The sequence below is a fragment of the Gadus chalcogrammus genome, chromosome 12 (assembly GCF_026213295.1).
Source record: "Gadus chalcogrammus isolate NIFS_2021 chromosome 12, NIFS_Gcha_1.0, whole genome shotgun sequence".
Lineage (NCBI taxonomy): Eukaryota > Metazoa > Chordata > Actinopteri > Gadiformes > Gadidae > Gadus > Gadus chalcogrammus.
In genome coordinates this window covers 14,610,726-14,632,701 of record NC_079423.1, presented here as the reverse complement: position 1 = coordinate 14,632,701, position 21,976 = coordinate 14,610,726, and the positions used below count along the sequence as shown (strand labels likewise).

At 44.6% G+C, this 21,976-nt stretch overlaps 1 protein-coding gene across 4 annotated transcripts in view; it reads left to right on the top strand.

Moving 5' to 3' along the window:
- Nucleotides 1-21,976, top strand: part of jak3 (Janus kinase 3 (a protein tyrosine kinase, leukocyte)) — a 28,318-nt gene that overhangs the window by 3,513 nt on the left and 2,829 nt on the right. Inside the window, exons 6-23 of one of the 4 annotated variants that reach the window (XM_056603617.1) lie at nt 402-711; nt 2,598-2,735; nt 2,862-3,019; nt 3,485-3,596; nt 4,328-4,511; nt 5,067-5,191; nt 6,742-6,873; nt 7,134-7,221; nt 7,860-7,984; nt 8,500-8,638; nt 9,794-9,945; nt 10,980-11,130; nt 11,513-11,643; nt 13,064-13,253; nt 18,801-18,922; nt 19,200-19,372; nt 19,813-19,933; nt 21,403-21,516. In XM_056603617.1, the coding sequence (XP_056459592.1) occupies nt 402-711; nt 2,598-2,735; nt 2,862-3,019; nt 3,485-3,596; nt 4,328-4,511; nt 5,067-5,191; nt 6,742-6,873; nt 7,134-7,221; nt 7,860-7,984; nt 8,500-8,638; nt 9,794-9,945; nt 10,980-11,130; nt 11,513-11,643; nt 13,064-13,253; nt 18,801-18,922; nt 19,200-19,372; nt 19,813-19,933; nt 21,403-21,516 (2,665 nt within the window). The other 3 variants (XM_056603615.1, XM_056603616.1, XM_056603618.1) reach the window with 3 other exon arrangements.

The window sequence follows — 21,976 nt, the reverse complement described above, 5'->3', positions numbered from 1 at the left end:
TACGGGGTAGGTGTATGCACAAGAGTCAAGCTCTTACATCACCGAGCGATTTGTAGAGCCAACACAGGTGTGTTATTAATCCGTTTTATTACATCATTTCGCTCTCAATGCCATAGATTGTTCAGGCTGCAGTTCCCTTGAGGGCTACAAAGTAATTAGTAATTAGACCAGGCCAGTAATTAGAAAATATTTAAAATATAAGATAAGTTTCCTAAGATAGGTTTTCCTTCGACAAACTCTTAAAAAGATTCTTAAGAGTTTGTGTATCTTAGGCAGCATCCATGTCACCGAAAGTACAAAAGTTTCTCTTTTTGTTTTTTGGGTCTATGAATTATTACAACCCTAAATATAAAACAAAATACAACACCCTATTGACTGTTCTTCTTCCAAAACCCGTTCAGCTACAAATCGTGCCTTCCCAAGCTCCACTCCATGGACCTCCAGCGCCGCAACCGCCTGGTCCGCTACCGAATCCGCACCCAGCTCAAGTGCCTGCTGAAGAAGCTGGGCAGCTGCTCGGTGGACGAGTGCAGCCTGAAGCTCAAGTACCTCATGGAGCTGGCCGCCATCGAGCCGTCCCTGGGCAGCGAGACGTACGCCGTGAACCGCTCCGGCCCTCACCAGAGCCCCGCCGCCAGCCACACCTCGCTGAGGGTGACCGGAGAGGCCGGGATTGAGACCAACGGGAACCAGGACCCGGACGGCACCCCGGTGAGAAGCTGGTTTAGTCGGTTCTGTCGTCACTTGATGTCATTCATTAATGTGGCGGTTATCCCTGCAACACACGTGGCTGCCGTGCTCCACCTAGGGTGGCTTTACACCGGGTTTGAACCGGGTTAAAACCGGTTTGTGGCAGAGTTTAAGGACTGTTACCGTCAGAGCGAACTCTTGAGTGTGTCTGTGGTGATGGATGGTATAACCAGTGTGCTTTGAGCCATCATTGCACAGTGGTCCTCGCAGTGTGCAGCCTCACCCAGCACCAGATTCTGATCAGTCGGACTCGGGCCAGCTGAGGCTACTTAGGGTGCACTCACACTAGGCCATGTGGCCGTGGCCGTTTTCACACCTAACCGTGCTCAACTGGCCCCATTGTTCTCTGGCCTGCACTCAGACTAGGCCATCTGGCCGTGGCCGTTGGCCGTTTTCACACCTAACCGTGCTCAACTGGCCCCATTGTTCTCTGGCCTGCACTCACACTAAGCCATCTGGCCGTGGCCGTTGGCCGTCGCAACTGTGACCTGGCCACGGTAGGCTCTTGTACATACGTCATCACGTCGTAACACCTCATCACCAAGCGTCCGCTGCATGGACCATAATAAAGTCTGCCGCCAGTCAGAGTTTTAACAACAATGGACAACAACACAGAGAACACAGTTTGCACTTTGCTGAGTCTGTTGCTTATCGTATGCCCAAATGGCTGACAGACACTCGACTACTCTATGGGACCAACGTGAACCAACAGTTGAACCGCTTGACGCCATGTTTACCGTTTAATGGGAAAGAAGGCTCGTCGCCTTTATTATGTCCATGGTCGTCGCATGGACTATACGTCATCCAGCTCAGGTTGCGTAGCTGTGCGTGTGAGCGTGTCGGCTCATTAGCATCTGTACCGTGGCGGCCCGTACCGTAGCAGCACACCTCTCCCAAGTGGCCAAGTTGGCCTGGCCTGGCCAGACTGGCCACACTCACACTGGCAGATTTGAGCACGGTTAGGTGTGAACACGGCCAAGGCCACGGCCCGATGGCCTAGTGTGAGTGCACCCTTAGACTAGCCATCAACCACACACACTCCGAATACCCCCCAAGCCAAATTGAGGGTTAGGGTGAGGGTTAACCCTAGAAGCCTCACATTAATATTATTATTGTTGTTAACTGTCATTGTTATGATTTGTTTATGACCAACCCTTTCATCCAAGGGGATATGTCCTGCACATACAAAAAGGACCTCAGTGTACAAGTTATCATAGGACACAAAAAATACTTTAAGTATAGTCTAGTGGTTGGGGTGTTTTGACTCCCAGCCACTAGGTCCTGGGTTTAAACCCTAATAGTTGTAGTACCTTAAGCAAGATGCCAAACCCCCAACTCATTAGTTCCATCTGTCTAAATTGAGGGCAACTTGTGTTGGATAAAAGGTACTACTTACCAACTAAAATATGAATAACCAATCCCATCAGTGAACAGGAAAAACAACTTATTCGAAAACCACAGTACAAAAACAATACACCTCTGAAGAATAAGTCCCGCCTCCGAGGTTGCGGTTCCCTCGGTCAAATGTCTATGGGAAATAAGATGGGGTTTCTGAATGATCGGTCATAACAAACTCTGTACGTGGTGCAGAAGACGTTTTGAACGACACACTTTTTCCATCTAGCTTCAACTGGGTTTTTGGATTGTCGGTGCCGTTAAAGTAGCATTAATGATCATTTGCTACTTTAACGGCACTGCCAATCCAAAAACCCAGTCGAAACTAGATGGAAAAAGTGTGTAGCTCAAAACGTGACACAGCTTTTACTTCTTCGCCACACATTGACCCAATATCCAGTACTAGAGAGTACAGCAAGCTAACACAGCTACCTGGCTGCATGCTTCCAAAGGAGTGGCAGACCTTCTGTGACTTCCAGGAGATCATGGACATCAGCGTGAAGAGAGTGTGTGAGGACCAAGGACCTCCGGAACAGGGGCCGCAGGACGCCAGCGTCGTCACGGTGACCCGCAGTGATGACAGGCCCCTAGTAAGTCAAAAAGGGGCCAATCCACACAGTCTGAATTTTGTGTAACTGAAAAACATATTTGTTGTTGTACTTCAGGGGTGGTCACGTGTTTCTGTTGGGGGTTTAATACTCAACGTCTCTCAACAGGAAGCCAAGTTCCAGAGTGTAACGGAGGCGCTGTCCTTCGTGTCGCTGGTGGACGGCTACTTCCGGCTGACCACGGACTCCAACCACTTCTTCTGCCAGGACATCGCCCCCTACAGTCTCCTGGAGAACATTGAGAACCGCTGCCACGGCCCAATCACGTGAGGCTCTTCATAGTCAAGATGAATTAGGGCGTTGAGTTAAGCTGAATTAGGGACAGGCCGGTGAGGGGGCTATGGTGTGCCAGGACTCCCAGGCAAAAGGTGATTGGTTCCATCCCCAATGTCCACATGCTAGACTGTAGTTATAAGTCGCTTTGGATCAAGGCATAAGTTAAACGTCAATGTATTTGCGTACAAATGGCTAAATACTTAAACTAAAATAGACTAATATAGACGATAGACGATATAATATGCTTATTGATGCACAACTTATTAAAGGTTAACTGATGTTACCTTAATGTAACGTGTTACCACTCATTTTATGTGCAATGTTAGTGCCAGTATTCAAACATCAGTAGTGCAGAAGGATCTATGTATCCTCTGAATTGAGTCTGAATTGATCGTATGTTGTTCTTCTATTTTTTAAAGGTCACATTATATGTTTCACATTCTATGTTTCAACAGGTCAGAGTTTGCTGTCAACAAATTGAAAAAGTCGAGGAAAAAAAGAGGCGCGTTCGTGCTCCGCCAGAGCCCCATGCAGTACCAGAACTACTTCCTCACCGTTTGTGTTGAGGTAAAGACACTTCCAGAGACCAGTGCTTGGATTATACCCTATGTGTGTGTGTGTGTGTGTGTGTGTGTGTGTGTGTGTGTGTGTGTGTGTGTGTGTGTGTGTGTGTGTGTGTGTGTGTGTGTGTGTGTGTGTGTGTGTGTGTGTGTGTGTGTAAGTGTGTGTGTGTGTAAGTGTGTGTGTGTGTGTGTGTGTGTGTGTGTGTGTTGAAATATTCCGTGGGTAATTTTAAAATGAGTCAATCTGTCAGCTGATCATCTCAGCTGCGTCTTGCATAGGGAGGATGTAAATATGTTTTTATCAGGTCCCATAGGCCTATCAGAACACGATCAGTCACTTGATATCCTGTTAGGCCTACCAAGTTCAGCAGATATTAGGCCCCAGACAGAACGGCTCTATTCTTCTTCATTACACAAGGAAAGACTGATATTATCTATTAGGAAATAGGGAGTATGGTTAGGATATAATAATCAATACAATTACATTAACGATTTTAAACATAACATAAATATTTTTGATAGTAAATCGGTTTGGCAATAATCAACATTACACAAATATTGTCGAACAGAAAATGTACTATTAACAAAAAAAAAAATAGTTTGTGAAATTTTGATATGGCAAGTATTAAGTCACAAAGTGCACCAATAGACTCATTTCATTTCAATAATAAAAGCATCTCTGTGTAGTAGAAAAAAAACCGTCGACCATCAAAATGTACTCCTTTTTTACCCCAGACGTCACTTGGACTGGATTACAAAGACTGCCTCATCAGTAAGAGCAACGAGGAGTTCACTCTCCTGGGCGTCCAGAAGAGGTTTTACAGCCTCACCGAACTCACCAATCACTACAAACACCACATGCTGCTGCTCGCTGACGTGCCCGTCAAGTTAAGCTGCTGCTGCCCGCCACGCGCTAAAGGTATATCATTAAGTTACTAGTCAGATTCACCGGGCGGCCATCTTGGTCAAGCACACGTCACCCTACTAGTGATTAGAATTTAGATGGAACCCAAAATGACTAGGCAGATCGCATAGAACATAACAAAGAAATTGAAAATCATGAATTGTGTCTCATTGGAATAATCAAAATCATATTTGAAATTTTTTGGATAATGTAATTCGTGGTTAACAAAACACACATGATTGTTTGCCATGTTGTGTAGTTTACAGGTGAATAGGCTTTACTTGTTAGTATTTTGATATTTTGTTGTTGTTATTTTGTGTTCTTTTTTTATCTCATATTGGTAGATAATCATTTAAACATTTCAGTGCACATTTTAACCCTGTGCTGAGTACCTGACAATCAGACACTTGAACTTAAACTTAAAACATTTTTAAACAGGACTTAACAAGATGCAGGCGACATGAGAACAAACAACAAGAACAAGACATATTCTCCTACTCGTTTATCATCTGCTTTCCTTCGTTTCATAGATAGCTAATTAACACGATAAACGTCCTTGTTCTACTGCAGAGTTCACAAACCTCATTATCATACGTGACAGCAGAGCCGTTCAAACGCAAGGTTCGGCGAAACCCGAACCCAACAAATTTGCCAACATCCAGTTCCAAATGATCAAGTACGAACAGCTCCAGTGGGTATGTATGGAACACGTTCAACCATCTGCTTTTGCCCTGATAGTAGAATGGGTTTAGGAACACATCCTACTATAACTGCACTTTCTACTACTCCATCTGCTAGTAGAATACCCCTCACCTTGATCATACCACTTTAAACGACATGTATTGATAGTAGAATGGGTTTACGAACACATATATTATGGACCAAGTGGCTTTAATCATTTACAAACTCATTAGTAACTGCTTGTGTGTGCTGCTATGACCACATTTGTGGATGGTCCGAACCGTTGTTAGTAATAATGTGTCTGCAAATTTAGTCAATGCATCATCCACTCAAGAACAACACATAATTAGGTACAGTTGCAGTCGTCAAGGACCAATTAAAATGTCTGTCCTCAGATGGTGGGCTAAAATACATAAAATACTTAAATCCGTTCAACAGGCTGCAGAAGAAGAGCGTTTAAGTCATAGAACTCAGAAGAATAAGTCCTGCCACACATCAGCACTTTAAGTACCTCCACATACACCAAACGTAATCGATCCCCGATGTTGACGCTATAAGCATCTCACCATTGCCCACAGTTTACACATACAACACCCGCATACAACGCTGTAGGTGTAGGATGTTGGGTTCATGGCAAGGACGTTTTGAATCCAAGCCAAAAGGTTGTGTTTAAAGAAATAAATATATATTTTTTATTACTAGTCCTTTTTTTTCACAATGAGGGAGGGACGTTTCAGTGCTGAGCAAGGAGCCGATCCAAAGAGCATACCCGCACACATATTACCTCTAAAGTTCTTTGTGTGCGCACAAAAGTGAACACGCATATATGTACATAACTTTAAATACATTAGAAAAACGAGAGAGATTAGCAAATTATTCCTGCTTTTCATTTGGATTTCAAATAGCTGGTCGGCACCTAAACTCACGCACAGCATAACATAACAAAGTCAACAAAATTGGTTAGTTACAAACTGGGCTATAGCCATAAACTTTACTGTACTTGCTTATCATATAAATAAATGTGTCGGTTCTCAGCCCGAAAGGGAAAACTTGAGCCGACTTTCAGACAAAACTTAGGCGAGATGTCCCATCATGGATAAGAGGAAGGGGAGTGTTAGTCCACTTGGCTGTATCCATTTACCTTTGGCACTGAGACTTCAGTCAGCCACAGGACTGTTTGGGAAGGTCGATCCCAGATACATTTCGAGGTCCCCCCTAGATCAATCCTTGTACCCCACTTTGACAACCGCCGGGCTGTGTGTTCTAGGTGAATGAGTGAACAGTCAGGGAAGTGCTGCTGTGTGTTCTAGATGACCGAGTGAACAGTGAGGGGCGGGCTGTGTGTTCTAGATGACTGAGTGAACAGTCAAGGGCGTGCTGTCTGTTCTAGATGACTGAGTGAACAGTCAAGGGCGTGCTGTGTGTTCTAGATGACTGAGTGAACGATGACTGAGTGAACAGTCAAGGGCGTGCTGTGTGTTCTAGATGAATGAGTGAACAGTCAGGGCGGCCTTGTGCTCTAGATGAATGAGTGAACAGTCAGGGCATGCTGTGTGTGTTTCAGGACGAGTGCCTGGGCCAGGGTTCCTTCACCCGGGTGTTCAAGGGAACCAAGGTGGACATCCGGGAGGGAGAGGAACACCGCACGCAGGTCCTGCTCAAGGTGCTGGACGCCAACCACAAGGACTACTGGGAGGTCCGTTCACTCACTCACTCATTCATTCAAAAATCACTCATTCATTCATGAATACACCAACCATGAGGGTAATGTCGTGAACACCAAGTTCATGTTCCGGGATTTCTTAAATTCTGTATTTACGGTGAGCAGCAACACATTAAAGAGTCGGTTCTTAGAAAGTATATCATAAAGTATATATATATTAATTCCATAATCACAGCAGCAATCTCCATTGTGTTTGTTTGATTCCCTTCATGATCTTGCTTCTCCTCTGCCAGGCCTTCTTTGAGGCCTCCAGCATGATGAGCCAGATCTCCCATAAGCACTTGCTGCTGGTCTACGGCGTGAGCGTCCACGGAGCGAAAAGTAAGTCAGACTGACACCGCACAGCAAATCAACAAATGAGCTTGTAACAGCCAATGGCGTTGTGAAAATTACGCTGGTAGCATTTGTATACGCATTCTGAATCTGGTCGTGACATCTTTTTTGTCATAACTTTTTCGATGCACCATGAAAAAGTAATGGCACAGTTTGGCTTCTGAGCATTAATCAAATTCCATTTGATTTATAATGCATTGAAACAATGAACTTCATTAATGTATTTTCACACTCGAACATGTCTTCTAAAGAGATGACTGCAGTCACTGGGAACAGTAAATGCAGTGCCATGCATCATTTTATTTTAATTAAATGACATCCCAGCAGACAGGGCAGTGGCAATAAATGGCCATAAACCTCTGAATACTACCAGTAATACTGCTACTGATAAGCCACTAACAGGGAATTTAGGTTGGATACATCACCAAGGTGCAGGTAGGGGGTAACGTCATCTCGGTCACGAATGCCTACAGTGCCCCACACACACACACACACACACACACACACACACACACACACACACACACACACACACACACACACACACACACACACACACACACACACACACACACACACACACACACACACACACTTGCTGACTCTGTGCCCCCCCCCCCCCACAGACATCATGGTGCAGGAGCTGGTGAAGTATGGAGCTCTTGACCTGTACTTGAAGAGAAAGGGCTCTGTGTCAGTGAGCTGCAAACTCGACATAGCGAAACAGCTAGCGTTGGCACTCAACTTTCTGGTAAGCTGAATAATGTCGAATCCACAATTCAGAGAGAGTGCCGGTGCTTCGCCTCCCCTCTTCCCAAGTGCTGGAGAAGAAACATATTTTAGAAAGGCACTTTTTTAGGAGATACAAAATAAACATTTTGCAAAATTGGGCTCCAAAAAGTCCTCCTAAAACATCCAGCCGGAGTAGAATAAAAGCCAAGGGTTTATTGAAGAAAATCTCACCGAAAGCATTTCTAATGTCGAAAAGGAAATGATGCAGAAACCGACAGTAGTCTACAACTGACAGGAATAGGTTGCGTTGCTGATAGTGCAAATAGCTGACTCATTCTTTTATAATTAACTGGTATGGAAGTAGTACATTTTAACTGATAAAAACGTGCTCTTTAGGAGCCCAACCCTCAATGAAGCTTTTATTAAAAAGGCAAACACTGAACTTCTCAAAATCATCATCTCATTCAGCCACCAATTATACAATCATCATGAGATCGTATTTGTTTGTGTTATTGTGCATTAAATGCCTTTCAGGACGAGAAAAACATAGTCCATGGAAATATCTGTGCCAAGAATGTTCTGCTGGCCAGAGAGGGAGACCCATCCCAGGAAACCTCTCCCTTCATCAAGCTGAGCGACCCCGGAATCAAAGTGTCCCTGCTGGACCGCAACGGTACTACAGTTAGCGTATCAGAGAGCCCGTTTCAACTGTTTCTGTTTGTTTGTTTTGTGCTGCTTTGGTCCGGTAATGTTTGTACATTTTGGGTGCTTGCGTTTGTCTATGTGCAGGTGACAAGCTGAAGCACATAGACAATCAGTGCGTTTACATGACCCTCAAGAAAATCGAATTATTGGGTTAGTCCAACTATGATTGGATTATTAAGATGCATGTATACACCTTAGTCACACTATAATCGAATTGAATTTCTCATAGTCGAATTAAGACACCTAGATTATTCGATTGTCGGTCGAATTAAGTGTGCATGTATCGGGTCGGATCGCATGGATTCGGATTTTGCTCGTAAATACTCGTAGTGAGGGTTATCTCGTCCATGGTAGAGAAGGAATTGGGGTAAAGGAACTTTGGCTTTGACTCTCTGAAGTCCATATTGAAACGCGACATAGAGGAGAAAGGGATTGTGGCCGTATGCGGGACAGCCTACAGTTCACTTTGGGTCCATTTCTCCGACGCTCCATTGTTCCGTCCTCTCGGTCGTATGCGGACTCCTCTGGCTGGACTCTTACTTACGGCATCGATGGGAGGGGGCACTGTCAGCAGACTATTATTTAGACAAATTATTAGCAAATTTCAATCGGACAATTTGACCGGAGAGTTAGAAAGGGCATATCGCGCTTCTGCCTTCTCACGCCGCAAGACAGGTTCGTGGCTTTGAGTGTCGCGATTTCGGTTTCGATACGCGTATCGTTACAGCCCTACTGTCTACTGAAAACATCTTTCTCGAATGCTGCGGTCGCCTGAGTTTGTTGTTGCTAGTGACGTTAAGAGGTCAACCGGTGGCTCTATTAGTTGAAATGGGCTCAGTGCCACCTATCGTACCTGGGAAAGCAATGCTTCGGCCAATGAATCAATTTTCTCACCGCCATGTATACTCGGACAATTGCAGTTGTCCGATTGAGGAGCATAATCAAACTATGGCCTTAATCTGATTAAGCTGTGCATGTAAACGTACTGAATGTGCTTGTCGTTTGTGTGTGTGCACATCGTTTGTCTATGTGCATGTGTGTGTGCTCACATGTTTGTGTGTATGACCATACGTGTAACCATGTGTGTGTGTGTGTGTGTGTGTGTGTGTGTGTGTGTTTCTAGTGATTCTGGACAGGATTCCCTGGGTGGGACCAGAGCTGTTGCAGGACCCACCCATTCTGAGTCTGGACTCTGATAAGTGGAGCTTTGGCACCACCTTATGGGAGATCTTTAACAACGGAGAAACTCCCCTCAAAGATTGGGACCTGGAAATGGTAATTACCTTTTAAAGGAATAATCTCGAAGATATTCATGCAAATGGATATCGGTTCAGTCACTATCCCTCGCAATATAGCTATCTGTATCACAATGGGGATTTAAAACTATGGCCAATTGATGACAGAACTTGCATTTACAGTACTATTAATGACAAAAACTGAGTGTCAGTGGCGACATTAGAAGCACACACATATATTGAGGTCTTCCCACACCAAGCAGTGGAGAGAGGATGGGAGGAGCTAACGCAACAGTCGTAATCGTCGTTCAACCTTCTTGTGTTTGAAGCGGTGACTGCTAGCAGTAAACCAGCTGCACACTGCCTGATGTCTCACTGGCAGTGGCAACCCTGTTGCAATCTCTGGGAAGTGAGGTCATCAAAACGGAGAGCTTCGAGTCTGCAATTGAAAGGAAATGTCTTCGGTTGGTTTTCATTCTGGGGCTGTGCTGCTAAATCCTCTATAGACGCCCTTTTAATTCAGTTTCAATGAGTAGAGCACAGGTGGGTCGCATCCACGCACAAGGTAACCCTATCAGCCAATAAGAGGTTACGCATGCACTAATAGGTGTTTGACCAGTAGAGGGAGTCATTCTAATGCAATGTAAAATTTTTGGACAGCTTGGTGGATCAAACCACCAAGGCCCAGGGTTGATTCCGACCTGCCGATTCCGACCACGTTATCTAGGGATCGTATTCATTTCATAATTCTAGACTGAGTCAAAGTGAACTGGCCGTCCGAGCAGATGGAAGGAACTTTCTGTCGATCCCTTAGATTTATAAACATTAGATCATATTTACATGAGCTCATAGCCACTCAAGAAATGCATTTTTCCCAACATACAACATTTTTCCACAAAAAACAACAATTTGTTTGTGTGTGTGTGTGTGTGTGTGTGTGTGTGTGTGTGTGTGTGTGTGTGTGTGTGTGTGTGTGTGTGTGTGTGTGTGTGTGTGTGTGTGTGTGTGTGTGTGTACGTGTGTGTGTGTGTGTGTGTGTGTGTGTGTGTGTGTGTGTGTGTGTCATGCAATTAGAAAAGTCGTTTCTATGGGACCTACCAGCAGCTGGAGCCGTCCCAGTGGACAGAGCTGGCGGATATGATCACCCAGTGTATGGACTATCAGCCCGCCTCCAGGCCTTCCTGCCGCGCTGTGATTCGCCAACTCAACAACCTCATCACCTCAGGTACAACCAATCACCCGAATCCAAAGCAAGTTAAAAATATACAGATTATAATGCAACCTAGCCCACTAACAGTAAATGAGAAAATTATGGTTTCCTTTTGGGAATATTTTTAATGATTTTTGAGTTTTAGCTACCTAGTGCTTGGTTGGTACTGTGGTGAATAATTAGATTTGATTGCAGTTACGTTTTTTTGCCACCATGGCACTAAAGCGTATAAACATTTTATTTTGTTGTAGGAAAACCAACACCATATCTTAAATTGTACTTTTCCCCCAAATGTTTGCATGGGATTTGTATTTTTCTAGATTTTCCCCATTATTTTGTCGATGGTATTGGCCGTTACCCAACTAAACAACTGCCATTGCTTTCTCTGCGCGGCCAGACTACGAGGTCCTGCACGCGAGCGAGGCCCCTGAGAGAGCCCTCGGATGCAGCGCTCTCGGCACCCCGCTCCAGGAACAGACTCCAGTGTTCGAGGAGCGCTACCTGCGCTACATCTCCCAGCTAGGGAAGGTAAACATGCCGTTCACCAACAGGAGGGGGCGCCATTCCCCAATCCAACTGCTCAAATTAATTAGAACAGAAATTGAACGTGTCATATTTTCAGTTTAAATAAATAAATCATGTTAAATGAATGGGACTGGGAAAATGGGAAAAATAAATTGAGTGTACAAAAAAAGAATGAATTTGACCAACCCTAACTTAATTTTTATTCTCAATATGTCTTATCTTCTTGATTTTAAGCCTTTTATTTTGGCCTATCTAGCAGAGATAAACATGTGTGTATGTGGTACGTTACGTTGGCAATGACTTCCATAATCAGTATCTGTACTGCTAGTATTTTATCGAGTCAATTTTAACATTTTCCTTAGCATCATGGTTTGGAAACATATCTTTAAAAAATAAGAATTCCCTCAACAAGATTGTCAAATGGTCCAGTAAGTCGATTGGTGAGCCGCAGCCGAACATGGAAGCCCTGTACACCAAACAGTTACAGAGGTTATCGCAATCCGTTCAAAGTGATGACACCAATCCTTTAAACAGTGCATTTCAGCTGCTTCCCTCTGGCTCAAAGTTCCCCAAAGCAGAACAAACCGCTACAGGAACCATATTATTCCTGCAGCCATGATCTAATAAATTGTTGCAGCGCCACTAGTTGTGCATAACTTTGTTGCACTTTCTGATGTACTGAGCACCTCTGTGATTTTTGTCTATGCGTCTGTCTATTATTAATTAAACATTAATTATTTTTCACTACCACTCCAAGGCTAGTGGGACCAGGAAATGGTTTGGTAAGAACACATTAAAATGTCCTTATTCCACCACCGGGTGTTATGTTGATCAGCCATTACAAGACATATTAAAGTGACCCAGAGTGACATTCCAGTTCCACCAAGATGTATGATTTATAGATGTGCCCGACAGTGGGGATAGTCCCAGTGTTTACTTTCCCTCTTATATAATGCATTTAAGTGCCACGGCCACAAAGGCCCCCCAACCTCGCCTCACTGATGCAAACAAGGAACAAAAAAGATAAGTAACCAGAGCACAAAGAATGTCCAGAATGATTCATGATCTGTGTGTATACATCATCTCCGGTTTAGAAGGGTCGGCTAAGCAAGACGGAAGATGAATGATGTTGCTGGTAGTCGGGATTGTAGTTTGTTGGGTTAGGGTAACCTAACCCTTGATTGAAATCAACCTGGTCCAACCAAATCCAACCATTGTGCAAGGGAGTGTCATCGTGGTTTTATCTATTGTCCTAATATTTTGTCATATCCAGATATCGGTTGTTGTTATCATGCGTTTATCTCCAGAATGACTTGAATTATTTTTGAATCCTTTCGACGTCGCCCACTATGAACACCACCCAAACAAACAGACTGCACTAAATTAAACCAGCGACTTTAACGTTCCTCTCGCCTGCTCCTAGGGGAACTTTGGCAGCGTGGAGCTGTGCCGCTACGACCCCCTGGGGGACAACACGGGCGAGCTGCTGGCCGTGAAGAAGCTCCAGCCCAGCAAGCGCTCCTTCCTGGCCGACTTCACCAAGGAGATCAAAACTTTGAGCGTCCTGCGCTGCGACTACATCGTCCGCTACCGCGGCGTGAGCTACAGCACCGGTGAGCCCTGACCTCCTCGTGTGTTTGTTGTTCGTTGCGGGCGGGAGGACCCAGATTGAGGGGGGGGTTCCCAAATGGACACCAAAGATAATAAGGACGCAGGGTTTAATTAGATAAGGAATTTACTGAAGACACTAGAATCTATGATGACAAGGGGCAAGGTGGGACAAGGTGACAGGGGAGATAGGCAGCTAATAGATTGGGGTTTTGTCAACGGGCTGCTGGTTTGGGGCCTTGCAAAAGGTTTTTGGTTATTGGGGCAGCTTGTCAGACAGGGGATGGTTCGGCAGCAGGCAGGAAGTTAGATTGGTGAGAAGTCAAAACCGGCAGGAAGTTGGACAGGGGAGGAGTCGGCAACATGTAGGAGATAGGGGAGAAGCCACAACAGACAGGAAGTTGGACAGGGGAGGAGTCGGCAACATGTAGGAAGTTAGGTAGGGGAGAAGCCACAACAGGCAGGAAGTTGGACAGGCGAGGAGTTGGCAACAGGAAGGAAATTATGGTGTGTTCCCGAATTTTCTGAAGCCAGCATTCTGAGTTGCACTTTTGATGTCATTTCCGGTCTCGGAGCATTTATAGCGTTCCCGTTCGTCTTTGTGATTGACTCATGAAATTGGCTAGTCGTTGTTTACTGTTAGCTACATTAGCCTCTTTAGAAAACCAGCCCGAAAACAAACAACACAACTTTACATTGTATTGCACGCACAGCAAGACCGTGCAATGCATCAATTGGTGACCGGAATAAAGTAGCAATGTAATCAAAGTGTGTAAGAGCATTTAATATCGACATTAAAATGACCAACGTGGTACAAATACAAAGACATTTAAAGCTGCAAGCAGCATTCTACGGGGGCCAAGACTAACACAGACCCTTAAGACCCTGATGCAGACCATTAAGACTCCGACCTACACCATTAAGACCCTGACCTCGACCATTATGACCAGGGCCACTGCTGACGGTTTCGTTGCCCTACGCGAGCGGGGGGGGGAGAGCCCCTTTTTATATTATTACATTAAGAGTTAAGACCCTGACACAGACCATAAAGAGGTTTTTTGTTTGCATACTGTTGACAACGCTAGAATAGTCTGAGCTCCGATCTGGTGATGGGTGAACAAACTTTCATGATCCTAAGTTAAACAACTGTAGAAAGTTTGATAAAAAGCATCCGAGCGGTTTAGGCTGTGTAAGTCAAACATGGAGGAATAATAAAACTAACAATTACAATCGATGTAATTTACTTGTTGAATTCGGCCGTTTTAGTTTTAAACCTGCTTTGTATATTTTCAGTTGGTCTCAATGACTTTTGTTGAGCCCTGCTTAGAGTGTGATGACGTCACTTGGCACCATTGCAAGGTAGCTATCACAAAAAACTAATTTGGAAGCTACAAACAACTGTACCTTGGAACCATTTCCTTGCCACACCTTGCAAAGAACATATATTTAGGGCATTTATCTGACTTCCAGCCATTCATACACACATTCAGACTGATGGCGTTGTGAACAACCCATGGCGACAGCCAGATTGTCGGGAGCAGTTAGGGTCAGTGGTGGGGTCAAAAGACTGTGTAGCTTCCATCAATGTCAAACTCCAAACTGAATTACGTCAACGCTGTAACCGTTATAACTATACAGTGATGTCAGTACGTAAAAATTCCAAAGCATAGAAAATAACATGTTTAACATTTTTACATCACTAAATTATGCATTTTAAGTTTTACACATTATGAATTAACATGAAATTACTGTTAGCAGTTTTTAATAATTTTAAACTAAATATTTATTATAAATGAACTATTTATACTTTCACTGGATAATCAGTATATTATCGAGGTATCGATTTTCACAGCTCTATCGATTAGCTATAGTTGTTACAGATTAGGTTGGGGAGTTCAACGTTTTGAATGTTAGCCAACCATTGTTGGCTATGGCTAGAGCAGAATTGTACTCTGTTTACTAAAAGCAAATAATGTAAGTAATTAACGCAAGCAATTAACGAAAGCAAAAGCATTCAAAGGTGAAATGTGCAGGTGATTGTAAAAAAACTCCTTTGGAAGCTACCGTCAATAATCCCTTGGAACCACTTCCTCACCAGACCTTACAAAGTTGTTCTCTATCGTCCTACTTTGATGAACTTTAGCCTGGTTAACCATGACCTATGCTTCTTTAAGTACACCAACATTGGTGACGATGGACTGAAGTTAACCCCGCCTTTAGTAACCTAACATTGATTGGGCTAATTTTGACGTCCAGCTGCCATTTTGTTACATGTTCTTGTTTTCCTAGGAATATGTCCTCAACATTAGGAGAGACAAATTGCTACAGGATTTCATAACAGTAGGTGAAAGGGGTCAGGAAAAATGGCCGTCCAAAGTATGCATTTTCACTTAATTGTTATAGCTCCACCCTATCGCCCAATCTGGGTAAAATTTGGAGAGGTTGCATTTTCAGTTAATTGTTATGGAGCTACCTATAGCGAGAAATGGATACTATTCGGAGAGGTGCATCTTGACCCATTTGCCTTGGACTAGACCAAGTTTGATGATGATTGGTTTAAGTTAAACTTTTGAGCCTCTGGTGGCCATTTTGTTTTGTCTATCGACTTCACTTTACTTTGGTCGCCGCAGTAAATGTCACAACGCTTTGAACTGTGGGTAATTCCCTTAGGTGAAGTCTGCACTGATGCAGACTCAGGGAAAGGGCTTGGTAACTGTGGACTCAAACCCTCACCTCCTTTTGAATTAGACAATGGGACAGCCCTAAAATCGATATATTTTAAGACAACAAAGACCTTGAGTCTGTGATTCCGGACATTGGGATTGGGCCAACAAAGGCCAGAAGTCTTCTGAGGCCAACACAAGCACAATGGTTGAAGACAGCCGTTTCCTGTTATAGTTCTCTCATTCTGCCTTGCTTTTGAGGCTATGAGTAGCAATCCCCCCACATCCGCTGTGCCCCTTCCGTGGAGACTTTCAAAAAGTCCACGAAAGCACACCTTTTCTCTGAGGCCTATGCCCTCTAATGCCGCGTTTCCACTGCAGGGTGCGGTACGGTTCGGTTCGCAAAGGTGCGGTACGGATTGCGTTTCCACCGCCAAAAGTGGGCGTGACCCGGACTAAGCCGTGCTCGTTTTGCCCTCGTCTTCAGTACTCCTCCGTTGGGGTGCTGAAAACGAGACGAGACGCCTGAAAGGGTACCGGAAAATTCGAGCTACACACCCCCTCCGTTGATTGGTCGACAGAACCGTCACTTCCGGGCGACGTGGGGATAAAAACAAACAAACAGTAGCCTTGAGTTATGATTCTTTACAATGAACATGTCGCGTAAAACGCTTGCTCGGGCGAACAAGGCGGTGGAGACGTTCCTCTGCATTCTTAGGGAGGAAGACGTTGTTTACGTTGTTTACGTAGCTGCCGCGGCGATCGACATCCGGCCTACCATAAAGGGTACCGTCGGCGGTGGAAACGCGACCTCGGAACTGAGCTGGGCTATACCGCCCCCTCCCTCCCGGACTGAGGCGAACCGAACCGTACCGCACCCTGCAGTGGAAACGCGGCATTACTCACGACCCCACCCAGCGCCTTGCACATTTTGTACACTCACTCACTTGCCTACACATACACCCTCACCTCCCACCGTGAGTATCCTGAAAGGCGCTATATAAAATACATTTTTATTATCATTATTATGACCACTTCTGTTGAGAAAAATACTATGGTCAGTCAATTTAGAATATTCAAAGAAATGGAAAATAATTGGCATGAACATTTATTTGATTTCTCCAGTAATCCTAAATTACTAATTGCGTTGCGGGATTGAACCCCGGACAACTGGGTGCAAGTCCGACACATTACCTTGAGACTATCTCCCTCTTTTTGAATTCATGGTCAATATTCAATCAAAATATGTTACGCTTAATACTACTTATGCACTTATGCATCACTACGAACTTGATAACGTTTCCTGCACATGACTGATAAACGACACACTAAAACGTCAGGACGCACCGACTAGGAAATCCCACGTCGACTACAGGTTCAGTTATGGTTCCACGTCGACGCAACGTAATGACCACACAGACGCTGCGACGCAGTCGTGAACCTGTTTTGGTTCTGCGTCACGTTTCAGTGAGCGGACCAATCACAGCCCTTAGTTGTGTGTTAGCTGTTTCTTAGGTAGTGCTGCATCGCCTCGACGCACGGTTACAATATTTGGGAGGCGCACGTCAGGCCCTTGCGGTGGACAAGAGGAGGGTGCGCAAGGACGTATTGGGTCCGTAAACCGCCTTGCGTTGCGTCAACATGGAACCATAACTGAGCCTTGAGCCTTCAGAATCGACGCGCTATTCCTATTGGGACCTTCCTTGTCGCCAATCAGGTATGATTTCTCAACCCCCGGTTCTAACCTCGATGTCATGTGACATCATTACCTCGAGACTATCTCCCTCTTTTTGAATTCATGGTCAATATTCAATTGATTCAATATGTTACTCTTAATACTACCTATGCATTCAACAGATTGGCGATTTTTTGCCAGATAGCCTCCCTGTATTTATTAATGGTTACGGTGTTCCCTTTTTGAGTTGCTATATGCTTGTACTCCTCATAGACCTCCACAAGCAGCTTCTGTTCGCCGCTGGAAAAGATCCCGCTCGAGTCCTATTCGGACATTTGATCCATGATTCGACATTCACGGTTCCCGGGGTGGTTACATATCTCGTTAGCACGCTTAATCCACGATAACGTAAGCCTGGCTTGAGCTAACCTGAGCAAGGCGCGGCTGAACTGCGTTGATGGAATGGCTTTAGCCTCAAGGGGAAGTTGGCGTTCGTTCTAACTGGGCTTAATCAACTGAGCGCCGCTTTCGTTAGCGACTTTGAAGGAATACCCCTCAGGTGTGCCAAAACAAGTAAACGTTGTTCACTCAATTCACCTACCAAGCCCCTTGAAAGGCGTCTGCATGGAACGTGACGCACATAGTGCGCACGCACACACACACACACACACACACACACACACACACACACACACACACACACACACACACACACACACACACACACACACACACACACACACACCTTTATCTTCTCTAAAGAACTTGTTTGAACTTGTCTGTTTGAACGACATTACTTACAGGGCATATGTCATGGTAGTGGCCTATGTTCCAAGTGCAACTCGCATGCTACAGAGAAATCTGGGGAACATATTCCAATAGCATGCAAACTGTTAACTTATGTCCCCAAATCCCACTTAGGTTTTATATGCAACGGTTTCAGAACAGTGAACATTATACATAGGAGGGATATAAACAAAACCTTTAAGAAGTGCTTTCGGTGAATTATTTCAACGTGAAGTCGACTTCTATTAAATATATATTTTAAATGAGGCCTACATAATTCATTGAGAAATAACCTCCAATCAGGTCGTCTCAGCATGAGCCTGGTGATGGAGTACTGCATGCAATTATTTCAACGTGAAGTCGACTTCTATTAAATATATATTTTAAATGAGGCCTACATAATTCATTGAGAAATAACCTCCAATCAGGTCGTCTCAGCATGAGCCTGGTGATGGAGTACATGCCCCATGGCAGTCTGATCGGCTACCTGGAGAAGAACGCCTCCGTCGGCCTCAGCCGCATGCTACTCTTCGCCTCGCAGATCTGCAAGGTACCAACAATGCTGTTTTACGCGTTTGCTACCATTATTTGCATCATATATTTAAAGGAGGGATCCCCCTTTCTCTGTTCCTTCTGACAAACTTACTTATTGTAAGTTGCTTTGTATAAAAGCATCCGCTAAAAGTTCCTCAATGTAAATGTGAAGTGTAAATATAATGGGGTGTGTGAAGCCCATTGGGAATGCAAATGTGATCAAGGGCTTTACAAATCAAGTGACCCGACCTCAGCACGTCTCCTGGTGAACACCACCCTGTTCTTCTCCCCAGGGCATGGAGTACCTACAGAGCAAGCGCTACGTGCACCGCGACCTGGCCGCCAGGAACATCCTGGTGGCCAGTGATTCCTTGGTCAAAATCGCAGACTTTGGCCTGACCAAAATCATCCCGGATGACAAGGAGTACTACCGCGTCACACAACCGGGAGAAAGCCCCATCTTCTGGTTTGGCATATTTTTATTCTCAAAGCAATCAATCAATTGTGTTTATGGAAATGCACCAAAAGTCCTAACCCTATCACTTCACGGTTAATACCAGCTTGATGAATGCTGCTTAAGTAACATAACACAGATCCACTGAAAAGTAAAGAAAGCATTTTATATCGCTGAACCCAAATGCAGTCATATTCATGTTCAGAATCAGAGTTTATTTCATGACATCTGATCGTACAAGTACACGAGTCAAATTCTTATTAATAATATTACAAAAAATATATATTTTATTATTAATTATTGAATTATTGACTTTGATAACCTTGATAAATAACATAATCAGTAACATCTAACCAGTCACAACCCATTCTGTCTCACTGCCACACAACCCCAACAACGGGAGCTGTAACCATATCCACCTTTTAACACTTTAGCCTGCCTTTCCGTTCCAGGCATGCGCCAGAGTCCATCACAGAGTCCTCCAAGTTCTCCCACAAGTCGGACGTGTGGAGCTTGGGCGTTCTGCTTCACGAGCTCTTCTCCGACTGCAACCACCACCAGAACCCCAAACGGGTAAGGGGTTCCCGTGCCGCCCTCTCCAGCTCGGAGTTCTGAAACCCTGTCGCAACTTTGTCATCAACGACTTCCTCTTTGAAGCGTAGAACTTGGTAACGTTTCCTGCACATGACCGATACACAACGCACTAAAACGACAGCGCGCACTGACTAGGAAATCCCACGTCGACTACAGGTTCAGTTCTTATGGTTCCACGTCGACGCAACGTAATGACCACACAGACGCTGCGACGCAGTCATGAACCTGTTTTGGTTCTGCGTCACGTTTCAGTGAGCGGACCAATCACAGCCCTTAGTTGTGGGTAAGCTGTGTCTTTAGGTAGTGCTGCATCGCCTCGAGGCAAGGTTACAATATTTGGGAGGCGCACGTCAGGCCCTTGCGGTGGACAAGAGGAGGGTGCGCAAGGACATATTGGGTCCGTAAACCCCCTTGCGTTGCATCAACGTGGAACCATAACTGAGCCTCGAGCCTTCAGACTCGACGCGCGATTCCTATTGGCACATTCCTTGTCGCCAATCGGGTATGATTTCTCAACCCCCGGTTCTGACCGCGATGTCATGTGATGTCATTTCAACATTGCCCCCCCACATGGTATGCGGTGAGAAGAAAATGCGAAGGCAACATGACAAAAGATATTTGGTCTACTTTGTTTGAGCAACTTGTGGCAACAAAAGTTGAACAGTCACAAGGGGAAGCACTGGTCAGCCGTGTTGCGTTAGGGCTGGGTAAAAAAAACAATTCATTTAAATTTTGCAATATCAATTCAAAGGGCATGAGATCGTTCTTTTTTTTATTTTTTGTTACCATTATTATTATTTTTGCACTTTAATAAACAGTGCCTTAATGCAATTTGCTGTGATGGAATGTTGTAGTTCAAGTACACTTTCACTTACAATTCCTTTCTAATATCGAAATTGAGACAGTTGTGTTAACAGCTCAAGTTTAAACTGTCCAATTTACAAGTTTGCACTTAAAACCTGTTTATGGTGAAGAGAAAAAATATTAAATAAATTAATACATTTTCCTTATTTAACAGCAGATTGAACTGAATCGTGATTAATCGATTCAGAACCTTATGAATCGAAATCGAATCGATTTAGGAAATTAGCCACGATATCCAGCCCTATTCAGCGTGATACATATCTGCCAAGTGCCTGCAACGTGATCAAAAGCTACGCTCCAAGGAGGAAGTCGTTCACTTTAATATAAATTATTAACCAATCAACCCTAACCCAAACTGGAAAAACAGTACTTACCAGCATAATCACTATCGTTGTCTACACTGTGCCAATATATCAGAAGAAATCTATTGTTTGCGTAAACTTACCTAAAGAGTTCCTGATTCTGAATCAGGAACTCAGGCTTTTCCCAGAGGCTTTTCCCAGAGGAAAAGCCTCACGAGGCTACCTCAGTGAAAAGGGTTGACGAGGGCACATGGATCTCACCCGTTACGCTGTGGTTTACAGCTGTACATGCAGAGGATCAGCAGCAACACACAGGGCCCAGCCATCCCCATGCAACTGCTGTTTGTACTGAAGGACAACTGGAGGCTCCCGGCTCCCGCCCACTGCCCCGCCAGGGTGAGTCAACCGCCAATCAACTGCATGGGCAGAGTCAACCGCAACCAATCACCACGTCCAACTTTAACCGCCCAGGGGCGGTTCAAATCTGCCGGCTTGGCGGTTAGTTGGCTACAACCACAAACCCTTTTGATTGGTTAATTGAGCCGTCGGTGGAGGAGTGAAGATAACTGATTTATTGTTTAATGCATTTCTTTGATCTATTTGCCGTTTGATTATTTATTTTTAATGTATTATTGTAAGCTTATGCACATCATTTTCTGGCCAACCTCTTTTCCCTGCATGGAATTAACTTCCCTTAATTCCCGGAGCCTCCGTTTCTTATACTTTCCCGGAACGCTGCCGCTCTCGTGTTCCCTCCTCAAGTCTCAACTCCTCAAGAGGGGCCTCAAGTGTCGTGTTATCCATATCCGTATCCATGGCGATGCGACATACCTGCTGTAACAGGCCGACGTGTCCC